Source organism: Xiphophorus couchianus, chromosome 1, assembly GCF_001444195.1.
Source record: "Xiphophorus couchianus chromosome 1, X_couchianus-1.0, whole genome shotgun sequence".
Classification (NCBI taxonomy): Eukaryota; Metazoa; Chordata; class Actinopteri; order Cyprinodontiformes; family Poeciliidae; genus Xiphophorus; species Xiphophorus couchianus.
Window position 1 is genome coordinate 6,998,000 of NC_040228.1, and position 15,134 is coordinate 7,013,133.

The 15,134-nt window shown below is 39.5% G+C and overlaps 2 protein-coding genes across 4 annotated transcripts in view; both read left to right on the forward strand.

The window, feature by feature from the left end:
- Window positions 1–2,112: 2,112 nt before the first annotated feature.
- Window positions 2,113–7,213, forward strand: ubiad1 (UbiA prenyltransferase domain containing 1). Of its 2 annotated transcripts, none has more exons than XM_028023148.1 (3): window positions 2,113–2,299; window positions 3,882–4,484; window positions 6,242–7,213. In XM_028023148.1, the coding sequence occupies exons 2-3, from the start codon at window positions 3,908–3,910 to the stop codon at window positions 6,727–6,729; spliced, it is 1,065 nt and encodes a 354-aa protein (XP_027878949.1). In that variant the 5' UTR covers window positions 2,113–2,299; window positions 3,882–3,907; the 3' UTR covers window positions 6,730–7,213. The 2 variants fall into 2 exon arrangements, with proteins under 2 accessions (XP_027878949.1, XP_027878958.1); XM_028023157.1 differs by lacking the exon at window positions 2,113–2,299 and adding an exon at window positions 2,306–3,122.
- Window positions 7,214–9,787: 2,574 nt separating this feature from the next.
- Window positions 9,788–15,134, forward strand: part of mib2 (MIB E3 ubiquitin protein ligase 2) — a 51,033-nt gene continuing 45,686 nt past the window's right edge. The window contains exons 1-2 of one of the 2 annotated variants that reach the window (XM_028015831.1): window positions 9,788–9,946; window positions 13,844–14,173. In XM_028015831.1, the coding sequence (XP_027871632.1) occupies window positions 14,164–14,173 (10 nt within the window). In that variant the 5' untranslated portion in view covers window positions 9,788–9,946; window positions 13,844–14,163. The remainder of the gene's footprint in view (window positions 9,947–13,843; window positions 14,174–15,134) is intronic. The other variant, XM_028015841.1, reaches the window with a different exon arrangement.

Consider the following 15,134-nt stretch of genomic DNA (forward strand, 5'->3'; position numbering starts at 1 on the left):
CCTGGGGGAAAAAAAAAAACGCTCATGCACAGGCATCTGGGCACAGGAGAACGGACAGGGGCGTTGTTAGTATTTTAAAGCACATGGGGGGCTGGAGCCCTCTTTTTTTTCTTCACCTGCCTGGATGTTTAGTTGCTCTTATTCCTCCCATAGCAAGCCACTGCTATTAATATCATTCATATCCTTGGTGGGGGCTGCACCTGAAGTAAATGGCCTTCACATGCCACAGTTTGCAGTTTGTGGTTTTCTAATGGACATTAGCTATACGTTTCATGTGTGCAATAGTATGTAGATTTTTAATTTCACATGAGCATCATATTGAATTTCTGAATTGCTGCATGGTCATCGTGTAATTTGCGATTTTTCACAAGAGCATCACATGTAAAAGGTAAATTATCTGCATATGCACTGCGCTTTATCAAGTCTGAGGACTCCAAAGCACTTTACAACGCAATCAGTCAATCACCCTTTCATGCACACCACCAAAACTGATAGTGGTAAGTAAGCTACAATGTGGTCACACTAGGGCAAACAAACAAAATTAGTCTGCCATTGAATTGGTGCCATCAGAACCCCAGGAGCAGGCAAGGCTTGTGAAGTGTCTTGCCCAAGGACACAATGACCTGCAGGACAAATCCCTGCTTCCTGACTCAGATAAGTTGGCTAGAGATCTGAATTTTTTAACAACATGTGGGTAACACCTCAAATACACATCCTTCTTTTGTAAGATATTGAGAAAATCGAAAGAAATCAGCCAAGATATCAAGAAGAGACTAGAGCACCTCTACAAGACTGTTTCATCTTTGGGTACTATTTCCAGTTGCTTGAAGGTATCACATTCATCTGTTTAAACAATTATCCACCCATATAAACACCACTGGAATGTCCAGTCATAATAATTTTCAGGAAGGAGACAGTTTCTGCATCCCAGAGATAGACACTTAGAGGTGCATAATGTATGAATCTGTCCTAGAACAAAAACAAAAGACTTTGTGAAGATGCTGGCCAAAGATGGCAAGACAGTGAAACAAGTCCATGGGCTGAAAGGCCACTCAGCAAAGAAGGAACCAATACCCCCAAAGTAAAATAAAAGTGCAAGTTATAGCTTGCAAATGCTTTCAGACATCATTACTGTTTTAGAAGAAGATGAGTTCTGGTGTTTCAAAGAAAAACAAAATGCGTGAAACATCCTCAGAACAAAAGCAAAAGACAATCAGAAAATACGAGAGTGTCATTATTCACATTGAAACGAGTCATACAATGTGATGAAAAGACACTCAGCTAGGAAGTAGCTATTACTAAAAGTGATATAAAAGTTAACTAGGAATAGCTAGTATTACCTGCTGTACTAATAGTTACCATTGGCTTAACAGGCAAGCATTTCACCATGCAATATAATATTATTTGGTAGAAATGAATGAGGTTTGCATAATTAAATTTGTAGAAGCAATGAAAGTACAAATGCTTACTATTATGGGGGAATGCAAGACAAAAAGTGCCAGTGATAGATCTAGGCTTGCTGTCGATTGTGAGATATGTACACAGGCGTTCAGGTTGACATGAAGTCCAGCTGTGCAAGATGGAGAACTGAGGGTCCAAAGACTAACAAGAACAATGAGGCCATGTGAGAGCAAACTACAGAACGTAAAGCCTGGATCAGTGAGTTCTTGTTTTTTGGGGTTTTTTTATGTTATTGTTGCTTTATACATTTTGCCCAAGAGCTTGTCCAAACTAAATAAAAAAACAAACAAACTTTTTTTTATATATAAATCAGCAGCACTTTCTACTTTATTGCACCTGACGCAAGGTATTTAATGATTATGCAGTGATTTATTTACAACTACTTAGTCTTGGGAGAAAATATTTGCATGCAAATAATAATCTGTTGCTTGACTATAATTTGGGAGCAATGACATTGACCTCTATTAGCAAATACATTGTTCCCCTTTCCGTTATTAACGCCTAATGAACCAAAGGAAAAAAACTTATTTATTTATTTATAACTAATTATAACCGAATTTGTACATTTTAATTGACAACCCTGCACATCCGCGTCTTATTTTATTAACATATTTTCAGGGCGGAACCATTGTGCGAGATACACAGTTTCTTCTGTCCCTCACGCGTCGTCGCGCTCGTGTGGGAGAAAAAGCGTTCCGTAGCCAACCAGTGACTTTACCCTCGGAGTTGACACGTAGACTTTGTCGTTGCTTTTTGCAGCGCCAGGCTCGTTGAGCTTAGAAATATGATTTTAAGCGGAGAGAAACCGGGTTCTGGTCGGATAATAAAGACGTAGCAGGTAAGAGCTACTGCCGTCACTGATATTCACCGCCCTAAGTTACCCCTCTTAAGGCTAGGCGGCTAGCTTATTAGCTCTAATCCTATAATCTCAACAGTTAGGGTCAGTTCGTTTGACTGTCCGAGCTGGCTTCACCTGAATGTAGTTTCGAGCAGAATCCCGCATGGTCGACAAGAGACCCAATCAGAATGAGCGTAAAGAACGACATCACTGTGAAAAGCACTTATCTAACTGTGTCAGACATGGTCTACATGCTTTTAGCAAAAGTGTTTGAATAGGAGTTTAAAGCATTACGCTTAAGGCTCGTTGATGTTCAGATTTAAAATGTGTCTAAACATATTTTAAAAGAACTCGGCCCCATATGTATAGATTCTGATCCGGAAACAAAACAGGTACAGCATCCCACAAAAGTGAGCACAACCCTCACTTCACGTTTGTAAATATTGTATCTTTATCATGGGACAATATTTAATATATTGTACTTGAGGCAGCCAGTTCGTATAATAATGTAAGTTTGCTATTCCCTAGCCATTAATGTCTAAACCGCTAGTGTTACAAGCTCTGAGGTGTGAATGGAGTAGCAGGCGTGTTAAATTTGTTGTTATCGCATCAGTGCTCTCTTATACTAGTCACTGGAAGCTTAACATGGTAAAAAAAAAAACACAAACAGTGGATTTGAAAACAAGAATTGTTACCAAACATAAAGATGGACTATAGGCTACAAGAAGATTGCCACGACCCTGAAACTAGAACCTGCGGTCTGATGATGTCAAGATCAACTTATTTGGTTCACATGGTGTGAAGTTTGTGTGGCAGCAACCAGGTGAGAAGTCCAAATTCAGGTGTGTTCCCTACAGTAGAGCTGGGTGGTGGGAGTGTAATGCCTTGGGGCTGCGCTGCTGTTTTTACCTTTCTCCACACTCTAGCAACTTTACGCCTCCAGTTGACAAGTTAGCAACACACACGCCAACACATACCATCCCACCTGTAAATATACAGTAATTCAAATCATCATATTTTATTGAGCTGGGCTGTGTACTTTGATGCAAGTTGTGAGGATTTTCGTGAGGTCAGTCCTGCAATTTTGTTTGCCATTTTGGGTTCCTTTTCGTTTATTAAAACGACCCTGGCACATGACTGCAGCTAGCCTCTCCTTATTTTTAGATTAAAGAGACAAAGCAAGTCTAAAAAAAAAGACTTCATGACAGTTTTAAAAGCCTTTTAGTTGAATAATATCTACAGACAATATTGTGAATAACATGTTTCAGTCTGTATTTGTTACTACCGTCTTGTTGCATAGATCCTTAGTCCCTTACAGTTTTGTTGCTGTAATTTGCAAGATGTTTTACTACTCTTACTTTTCCTGGGTTGTTCAAGGATGGCTTTGTTGTTTACAGTTTTTGTGGAGCTGTAACTTCATAAATATTTTGTTAAACACTAAGTGTACGGTTAGGTTATCGATGTAATTCTTAGGTACGATGTAAACACCACGAAAAATTGTGATCGAAGTGGAAATCCATATTTCCCACCCTTACTCTGAATGTCAGCTTCCTGCTTTGTTTTATATTTTCTTTCCCCACAGGAACACCAGATTAATTAACGCTGCTCATGCTGAGGAAGATGGCTAAAGATCAGAGGCACAACAGAGTGGAGACATTTGTGCTGGCTGGATCGAATGGTCACAATGGCCAGCAGTGGCAGACCGACGCCAACAACTCGAGATCAGACCACCCTGCCACGGCCAACCACGTCTCTAGGATGGCCCGCGTCGCCTCCGACGTCAGACACAAGTGCGCGGCCTACGTGCTAGCGCTGAGGCCGTGGAGCTTCAGTGCCTCGCTCATACCCGTGGCCCTCGGCAGTGCCTTGGCGTACAAGCTGGACGGCTCTGTGGACCTGGTGGTCCTGATGGTGTGCGCCGTGGCCGTCCTCGTGGTCCACGGCGCCGGGAATCTTGTGAACACCTACTACGACTTCTCCAAAGGAATCGACCACAAGAAGAGTGACGACAGGACTCTCGTCGATGAAATTCTGGCACCACAGGATGTCGTCATGTTCGGTGCGCTGCTGTATTCCTTGGGGTGCCTGTGCGCCACTCTCCTCTACTTCCTATCGACGCTCAAGCTGGAGCACCTCGCCCTTATTTACTTTGGGGGTCTTTCCAGCTCTTTTTTATACACTGGAGGTGAGTAGATTTCCAACCTGAATGTTTTTCTTTTAGCTGTAGGGGACATTGCATATTGGTATCTTTTAAAATAAAGTCTTTGTAAAATGGCAGGAATGTGAACAGTATATGTGGGTGATTAGTAATCATTTTTAGATTTAAAATTAGAGAAATAACCAGCCATTTGTACTACTCCTTTCTTTGTACAGAGGGTCTGGAGTCTTGGCTCTTGAGAAACAATTGCTTGCTGGAGGTTCACTTGGGTCTTGAGAAACGTCTGTGTAGAAGTTTGAAATTTTACCTAATCACTAACATTTGGCAGTGACGTATGCAATGCGCCAGTTTGACGCTAAAGAGCTTCACAGAAATCGCCTGCTCTGCACATAACCATCCTTCTCTGCAAAGAAAAAAGTGCCGATCTGAATGAGGCAGCTGTTGATGTTAATTTAATATTTGGAAGCGTGACCAACACAGACTGAATTGCTTCCTTCCCTTTCTCTGCTGCCATTGCTACACCTACAGTCAGACTCAAATTTTAAAACATTATTGTCATTATTCATAACTTTCTCCTTCTGTTTGCTGATCAACCCAGTAGAAATTCTAGCGGAGAAATCCAGCTCAATGGGAGAAAGCCTGTTGGGTAAATTATATTTTTAGTATTATCAAATATTTGTTGTATTATGTAGCCTTTGAAGCTATACAACGTGTCCCATTCGACGCCGTGCTTGGAGGCTTTGAAGCTATACAACGTGTCCTATTCGACGCCGTGCCTGGAGCAGGAAGGATTTAGATTGTAGATACCATGTGTTTAGTTTAGTGATTGTCTTGTAGCACTGCAACTAAAATGCTTTGACCCCACCCCCTAGAGTTGCAGCGCCCCGTGTGGCAGGGTTCCTAAAATCAATAAAACAGAAGAGCGGGAGATGTGTTTTTCAGAGCGGTAGGAGATTTGTAACTGAAAGCACATCTCTGTCCGTTCTCCTTGCGAGAAACAAAGAATCTAACTCTCTTGTCTTTCCTGTGTTTGTGTAAAATTGTCTCTAATAGGTATTTAGACCTGACAAAGCCCAAACTGAATAGTGAAAGGAGATGCAGAATGGCTTCCTATGCAATACAGGGAGCAATGTTTCTCATTTCTGTTCTCTAATTCTTTACTCATTCTTGCCAAAATAATCAGACATTAATATGGTTGGAATAAAGCTTTTTGTTTCTACATCAAATAGTACATAGTGAAGCAAAAATATTGACTCTAACAATAAATTAATGCTGGAAAGAGGCAGAAAGACATAAAATAAAGTAGAATTTTTATCTGTTGCTTATTTCTGCATCACATATTTGCAGTTTTTGTTCCAAATTGAAAAATATAAATGTTCTACTTGGAAGTGCACACATTATTTTAGATCCTAGTCAAAAACCTTTTCACATTATGATTCAATAAAATACAATTTCCATCTAAAGATATTGAATTGAAATGCACAAAAAAAATCTTGTGGCTTAAGTTTTACACCATTACTAAACAAAACAAATTCTGGAAATTTTTGTAGCATTTGTCAGCAGCTATGGCCAAGGTACATGTGCTTCCTCAGGAATATAAAGATGAGTTCGCTACATTATAATGACCAGGCTTTATTATGTGATGCTTAAAAGCAAAATAACCTGTGAGGCGGTGTATGCTTGTTCTTCTTATTCAAACCTGCGACACTGAACTTTCATCATAAACTGCCTTTCAATACCCAGCCTACAAACCAAACCATTTTTCTTTCTTTTCTTTTCCCCAGGCATCGGCCTCAAGTATGTTGCCCTGGGAGACATAGTGATCCTCATCACCTTCGGCCCCCTGGCGGTGATGTTCGCCCATGCTGTGCAGGTGGGCTACCTGTCGGTGCTGCCGCTGGTCTACGCCATCCCGCTGGCCCTCAACACAGAAGCCATCCTGCACAGCAACAACACAAGAGACATGGACTCGGACAAGCAAGCCGGCATCGTCACGCTGGCCATCCTCATAGGCCCCACGCTGTCTTACGTCCTCTACAATCTCCTGCTCTTCGTCCCGTACGTGCTGTTTTGCATCCTCGCCACCCGGTACACCATCAGCATGGCTCTACCGCTGCTCACCCTGCCAATGGCCTTCCCTCTGGAGAAGCAGTTCAGGAGTCGTTGCTACGCCAAGATCCCCCAAAAAACTGCCAAGCTCAACCTCCTCATGGGACTCTTCTACGTTTTTGGGATCATTCTGGCGCCTCCCGGCAGCTTGCCGCTACTGTGATTCTTTAGAGTCAACGCATTGAAACTCTTGTTTATTATTCACTAGTTTATAGTACCTCTTTTTATTTGTAAAAACAAAAAGTCTAAAGGCTTGTGCTGGCTTTAATTTATTTGCTAATTTATAAGCTGAAAAGTTTAGCTTTCAAAGTGACAAAACAAAGCAGGTTTCTGACAGTATTAAACCATCTTTAATCTGTTAAGAGAAAAGCAAATCTGCAGCTGCCGGATTTGTAGTAAAGTACATGATATCAGCACAAATATAATAAACCATACTCCTCAACATTATGTTGTTTTTTTGTTTTGTTTTGTTTTTATGGTACTCAGAGTCCATTTGGTGTTTGTCATTTTTATTTCTCAAGAGCCAAATAATTTGAGGTCATTGTAATAAAACTCACTTGTGCTGATCTACAATGTCTCTGTTTTTGGTCAAAAGATGCTTACTTGAGTACTGACACTTTGCATTAAAATCAGATGTAGAGCAAAAATGTCTTCAATGTTTTTTTTATACATATATGAAAGCATATTTCAGAATATTTACAAACATTGAACACATTTTTGCTTTATATCTGATCAGTGCTGTGAAAAGAATTGGCACCTCAGAAATTTCTTCAATCTTAACTTTTGTGCCAAATTTGCTTATTTTAGACCAGTTTATATCAATATGAAAGACAGCAAATTTAAAAACATTTTGTTTTTGTAGGTGGGGATTAAGGGGGTGGGAGGATTGCTGCAAGTAACCTGGTTCTGTGAAATTTGTAATTAGCTTTTATTATTATACATGTCTCTTCTATTGATCAGTTTTGTGAAACAACACCTCTTTTGCCATATTAAAAGATAGCAACATTATTTTCTTTCAAGTCTACATTACCGTTTTTATAAGGTATAGTGGGCCTGGTAATATAAAAAGTTTAAGGATATACACATTTTAATATAGCATCACAGTTTAGTTGAAAACTAGATTTACCAAAAAATAATAAAAGAAGAAAAACATGTCACATGTCAGCAGGGGGCAGTATTGAACCAGCACATTGGCAGCTGTTCCATGTTTGAGTAAATATATGCTAAAATCTCTAATATCTAAGTGAAATATCTGTGACCAGATATTTCACTTCAGCAGTTTTAGTGATTTGGTCCCAAAGAAATCAATATTTGTATTTGCATCACTTTTTATTTTCCGGCAATCATAGAATTGCTGTGTCTTTACAATACTGCTGTCCTCAGATGCCCTTTTCATTTATGCTTCAACAACACGGTTTTCAAAGTTGTTTTGTAATCTTTTCTAGAGTACATCGTTTCATACATTTACCTTGTCATGTAAGTGACAAGGTAAATAATGCTGAAAGTGAAGAAAGACTTGGAGATCTGACGTGGCTTGTGCTATATTTTGCAGAAGCCACGAGACAACAACAGACACTATAAGCATTATGTACATAATTTAGTGTGACTCATCAAACACCCAGATCAACTCTGGCCACAGATAAGTAATTTTATTGCAGTACAAGCGGGCAGCATAAGCTGACAACCACCGTCTCTGAAATATATTTCTAAAAATTGTTAATTTAGTTCAAATACTGTATCTCTTACCACCACCCCTAACAATCCATTCTGGGTAAACGTAACTAAGTGTTTATATTTTATGTTTTAAAGTTTTTCCAAGTTTCTAGAAACTTCTAATTTGTAATCCATGACTTCCTGAGGTACAAAAATGGTGTCACACAGAAGGTAATTTCGTTTAGCCACTGACTGGCTGGATAAGGACCCACCGCACACTGTTATGCATAGAGAACTGTGGATACATAGGAAGGCACAAAAACATCTCAAAAGCTCACATTTGGAGAACGTCAGCAAACATTTTGGAATCACCAAGTCTCTATGACAACCAGTAGATGGTATCTCCAGGTCAAATGTTTGGATAAGAGGCATGCCAGGACCTGAAAACATATGCTATTTGCTAAACTCTTGTAGGATTTTAACTGAAACTGTGTGGTTTAGTTACGATAGATTGACAGAAATTTTTTTTTGGCAACAAACAGTTCAAGCAAGTTGGATATGATACAAGGAAGGAATATGTTGAAAAATACCTAATGCCCACTATTATTTTGGAGTCTGTGATGCTTTGGGACTGTTTTTCTCCCAAATGTTTTGGAAATCTTGTGCAAAGCACTATGAACACCTTGCAATACCAGGATATTTTAAACAAAAAATCTTTGAGGAGTGTGCCAGAAAACCAGAAAAACAAAAAACACAAAAACAAAACAACAAACCCCCTGAAAATAGGTCATCGGGTCTTTTGGAAGACAAAATCCATCTCTTCCATCTTTTTTTCCAATCCTCAGACATCTGCCCTTTAGAGAACACATGGTGAGGCGAAGAAAGGACAAAATGAGACTGGAGAAGAAGCTTTCAGAGAAGAAAGGATTTACAGACATTTCACAAAGCAGAATGGTCACAAATTGTTCTTTCTGTGCTCAGACTTTGTCAAATGCTATGAGTGCTCGTCTGCTAGAAAAAACCAAACAAAACAACATCACAACAGCAAAACAACTGTACAGCGTGGTGCCAGCATTGTGCCCTCAGTGAGGTGATTTCAATTGGAGACATAAAAGGCATTATAAATAAAACTGATTATTATTATTGTTATAGTGATGTTACTAAAATCAGTTGGTTTCTACATTTAGGATTTTTCCTGCACGTAATACGCGTACTGAAAATGGAGGTCGGACTTTTCTCTAATTTCCAGTGAGATAATGCTGCATAAGCAAAAATGCAGCATTATCTGGTCTTTTAAAGTTTTGGTTCACACCTTTACTTGGGGTGCCAACTGACGTGAAGCAATAAAGCAAATAACAAACTAACAATACACGAATTACCTTAATAAACATACACAAAGCAAACATGTTCATTTATTTGCTGTTTCATTTTGACGTATTTCTTATAAACCGCAAACGTTACTAACAAAACCTCTACTAAACCCCGGATATCTATATTTGGGTTCTTTTAATCAGCTGTCATGAAGAATGCTGCTTGTTACGAGCAGCCAGTGAAGGCAGCATGACCAGTGACGCAATGCATGGGAGTGTTGTCATGGCTGTGTGCAGCAAAACCTCTCAGCCTTGTAAATACATATTTATCCTAAAACAAACCAAGTCGGGGTTATTAGTTTACGACAGTATGGAGTTTCATTTGACTGCAAAGTGAACATTCTTGACAAGGAGCCGGTAAGTGGACCCGCTGCGAGGGAAGTTGAGTTTACGGCAGGGCAGCTGTTAGCAAGCTAGCGTCAGCCTTAGACAGGCTTACAGCTGCGTACAGTCTGATTATGCTTTGAAGCGATGAGAAGTACAGCAGAGTGTCCGCATCTATATGCATAAATATGAGTTTGTTTAAAATGTGGGATGCCTCAGTGGAGATTTGCGGGGGTGCAGTTAATTTTCTTGTTAAAAAATGGCTCATTATGACAATCCTAATAGGGACGTATTGTTGAGGAAGCTGTTTCTTCTTCTGATTTAGAGATGCTCCTGTCTGACAAAAAAATAAAATAAAATAAGATAAAAAATGTCATGACTTTAAGTTATGTGTTGAAAACGGGTGAATCCACCGTGTGGCTTTGACAGTGTCGGTTGGGAGTAACGGGAAAGGTGTTGTCTCTGCCTGGAGGCGGGCTGCATGTGGGGTCAGACCTGTCAGGACCGGCCAAGCTGCAGGCTTCTGCCTCTGCCTCTGCTTCTGCTTCTGCTTCTCAAAGACGTGCATTGACTGTCACCTGACTGAAAGTGGGGGAAAACCACACAAAAGCCCTGATTTTTAAAAAGAGAGTCCTGGACTTTACAGGACTTGTCTGGACTTTTGTGAATGACAGTGAGCAGGAACTTGGAAAATTTGAAAGAAAAGCGTAAGAGCGTTTTTTAGATAAATGGAAAGTCAGACTACACTTTTCCGGTTTATGTCAGTTAGGATTACCAAACTGTGGAACGGGTTCAGCATATGAGCGCAAAATGTGTGAATTAATCTCAGAAGAACAGCTACCAACTTTGGGAAGATGCTGGTCTGATCTGGTAAGACAGTGATATGAACCACAATGAAACATATACATGTTTCATTTATATTTATTTATTTATTCATTTTATTACAGCCGTTATACCAGTTTTGTTTAAACTCTGGACTCCTGATAACAATTCTGACTAACATTTTTTTTCTTCTTAAGGACTATAATAAATAGAAGAAAGATAAATATGTACTACTGGTCACCACTACATGGTGATAAAGGTAGTAGTTTTCAAAACATAAACCCCAAATCTTGATTTCATTTTTATCAACCCCTCCAAAAGTATGTCAAAGTACAAGCTGTTGTTTGGTGCGTTTGCAGATTATGGCAGTGGCTTATACTTTAGTTATTTTGAATAAATAGAGAATTTTACAATGTTATTTTATTGCTGTTTATTATTATTATTATTATTATTATTGTTGTTGTTGTTGTTATTAAGTATTTGTTGTGCTAATCTCTGATTAGAGCATATCAATTGAAAACAACTTGACTAAAACTAAAATGTAGACATATTCTTGGTAAAGCGAGTTTTACTTAATAAGTGAATTATTATACCACTCCAGAAAAGTACCCAAGCAATCCTTTGTGAATGCAATACTAAACGCACCGATATTGTAGTCATAGCTGTGACTTCATTCATTGATCAAATAATAAAAATTATTATGACTGTTGAAAGATAAAAGCAAAGGCTTTATTTTCTTGCAAAACATTAAGGTATCATTTTAAAAACTGCTGCTTTGTCTTAGTATTGAGAGTGAATCAAGAATAAGTTTTAGTCTAGTTCAGACAGTTTCAGTATCTGCATCGTCTGAACGGAAGAATGCAACTTACAATCAGTACAGTTTTGTATTAATTTTCATTCAAAGTGAAAATACAAATTTGAAAACAAGTGACTATGATTACTTTATGCCTACAGGTGAATTGGCTCCTTGTGAGAAAGAACTGATGCTCCTGAGAGTTGAGAGATGCCAGTAAACATGGAGTTAGCTGCTTATCAGGATGTTAAGGGTTTGACCCAAAACATTGTTGAGAGATAATATCTTTGTTAGCATTTTTGTTGCGTCAGACATGCCCTTCGCCTGGTGCCCTTGTGTTGTGTTATATGCCCTGTTCTGTAAAAAGGCTTTTCTTGCTCTTTATAATATAAACCCAGTTCTAATCTTGATGCTAATTTTTGGGTCAGTCAGCATAAGGAAGCGACTGTAATTGCCAAAGCGTGATAAACCAATCAGTTAGCTAATCTTCCTTTGACGTGGAAAAGCTTGGGTGTTTTTTTCCGCTTGCTAAATGCATCGCAGCTGTAAACTCCTACAGTTTTCAACCAGCAAATGCATCAACAAACAGCATTGTCCTTTGATGCCCTTTGTTTAGAGTTAAGTAAAAATCGGATAACGGTCAGGGACATATGTGTGGATGCATAAATCCACACATACGTGTGTAGTAAGTTAAGATACCAACTTCACTTACTTTTTTTTAGGAAATTTGCAGCACTTTGATTTTACGTCAAAATATTTGTACTTATTATAGTGTAATAAATATTTAGTGGGCATTTAATCCATGTCTTAAGTTTCAGAATCAAACTACAAGTCTATGTTTAATAATATGAAGTAACTGGAATTAGATTTTAACATTTCTCAAGTGTAAATAAGTATTCAAAGAAGACGTTTGAATATAGAAACATTTATATTTGCTCTTTACTTCAGCAACTGGAAGCTAAAGGCAACTTTATAGCACCTTTCAGCCAGAGCCTATCCAGTGCTTGTACAAAAACAACATACAAAAAAAAATCAAACACATTAAGTCCTTCGTTTTATAAAATTCTGAATTTTATAAAATGAAAAGGTTTTTTACATTGATTTTTATAAATAATGTCATTTATGTTTTTGTCCAGCTCGTTGGACCATAGTTGCTTTTAGTTTTTAGACTAGAGATCTAGTCATTCTGCCTTGCAGCTCGCTACATTGAAACTTTTGACTTATTATCCATTTCATTGGTATTTGCTTGGCAGTAAGCCTTTACCTTTAATCTCCCCTCTGACTCTGATGACAGACATCTGCTGAAATGTTTTTCTATTTTTAACCGTGAAGCGGAGAAGAGCTGTGGGACTGAATGCCTCCCTTCATGTGTTTCACACCAACATGAATGTTGCATTGGACAGCGATAGCTTTGTTCACCAGCTTGCAGTGTGCCGTAATAAACTTCATTATGAGCTTGTGTCTCAGCCATTTCCTAAACACCCATTCATTCTTTTGCCTGTGCTTGTCCTGCCAATGCCAGCTGTATAGATTCACGTGTGTTTGCCGGGATCAGCAGAACGCTGCGTCGTCTGTTTTTTTTTTTTTCTTTCTTTTTTTGTAACCATATTGTCTCTTGCAGCTGTGGCCACATTAAAGTAAATATTCCAAGGCTATGAAAGCTTCGGGAAGCATGCAGACAGTCTCCCTCTTTGCTCCTTCCTGGCTGTGCTTTAGGGAATCAGCGGACGTAGCAAAATAAAAATAATAATAATAATAATAATAAAAAAAGATTTTTTAAGCCTGAAATTGAAAATTGTGACAGGTGTCCATTTGTCAGATTTGCCTCCAGCCACACCCATTTTTTTTCCCTCAAAAAAAAAAAGAAAAGGAAAAACATCCAGACCATGCCCCTGTAATGTGCGCCCCTCCCCCCTCCCCTCTTGTCTTCTGCTCTCTGGCTGGCAGTAGGGCGAATAGTGTCCCCACAGGCTACTAGAGGAAAGGGGGGGGGGAGGCTGTACATCTTTATGCAGAGCTTTTTGATGCGCATGTGTTTGCACATATTGGCCCATAAAGGCAACGCGTCTGCTTCACACGCTCACCTCCCCCCCCACCCAGTGATGGAATACAGCATGCACAGAGCAAAGCCCACTGGCCCAGTTTTATACGAAAGCAGCGGAACGTCAGGCTGAACGCAGCGCTCTCGCTCTCCTCCTCCGTTTCCTCCTCCTCCTCCTCCTCATCTACAGTGGTAATCCTTGCTGACACCACGCACAAAGGACTAAATGCTGCCTGCATCCTCCAGTAGCCTTCTTCTCTTCTTCTTCTTCCAGCTCTGATCCTACACGGCCAACCTGTCTGTCCATACGTCGGGGATGTTGTTTAAAGAGGACTTGGATCTATAAATCACATCCCTGGAATGCTGGCCTGGCTCTTCTAATCCTCCGCCTCTTCCTCCTCCTCATTCGTCGGCCGGTTCATTCAGGGAGAGCATCACAACAGAGGCTTTTTTAAAATATTTTTTTCCTACATTTCCCATTTGTTTCCTGGACTACAGGTGGCTAATTATTTATTTATTTTAAACATCTGATGGGTTCATGTAGCTAAATATCAGAGCTGCATCCTGCTGTTGTCGGTCTCGCTGCACATCTGTATGCCAACAGGTAAACCAGCCAAACAGGCACATGCTTTATTTATCAGGTGATGCAGTGTGAGTCGTCTCTCTCCGTGTTGGTGATTCTCTTCTTATATTTCAGTTTGTTTTAAAGCTTTTCTCAACAAATGAGACTTCAACGGCGCGGGAGGGACAGTGGAACATATCCATCTTCTATTTCCCCTGTTGAAAAGGAATTATTACTATATTGCACGTCAATAGTTGTTAAGGACGTGTCTGCAGGTGGGGTGATGAAGAGCAAAGGCAGCACGCGTGCAGCTGGTGTCGGTCCACGGCGATGCCGCTGCACATGTTGCTGTGGTTTGTAGTAAAGCGAGATGATGTGCCAAGTAAGCAGTTTGTTGTTTGCACTGGCTGTAAGTGTCGCCATTTGTGGAACAGAGCAGTGCTGATTAAATGGGGGTTGGGGGAGTTGGGTGTGCGAAGCCCTCTTTGTCCCAGTTTGTACCTGGTGGTGCTGCATTGAGGTGATGGATACGCGATGCCAGAGTTGACCCTGTAGTTTTGTTTCACTGTGTGGACTCTGTACATGAATCAGCAGACGCTTTAACAGGTTAACAAAAGTGAAGCAGGCCTTCAAGCCACTTGAAGGTTTACATCACAACAAGAAATTTTAGTGTATTTTATGAAGATTTGAGGTTGACAATATGAACATAAAAGTAGTGCAATCAATAAATAGTATACATGGCTTTTCATTCTTAAAACGTTTTACGTTCATGTATTCAAAATTAAGGCCTTAATACGTTTTAAATTTATTAAAATAATGTGAGTTGGCCTTAAATACGTTAATCAGAGGTCTTAAATTTGGTCATGATATGACTATTTACTCTTTTATGTAGTTTATTTTTCTTGTGAGACTTTTCTGTCAGGCAAAAGTTTGAATCACATGCAGACATCTTCATTACATTCTGTGACTCAAGGTGGTTGAGGCTACCCCTAACCAGCTGCTA

Bases quoted from the DNA above. Each gene is read 5' to 3' on its own strand.
- ubiad1 (XM_028023148.1), top strand. From the start codon at position 3,908: ATGCTGAGGAAGATGGCTAAAGATCAGAGGCACAACAGAGTGGAGACA. The intron at 4,485-6,241 runs GTGAGTAGATTT...TCTTTTCCCCAG, and splicing joins CTCTTTTTTATACACTGGAG to GCATCGGCCTCAAGTATGTT.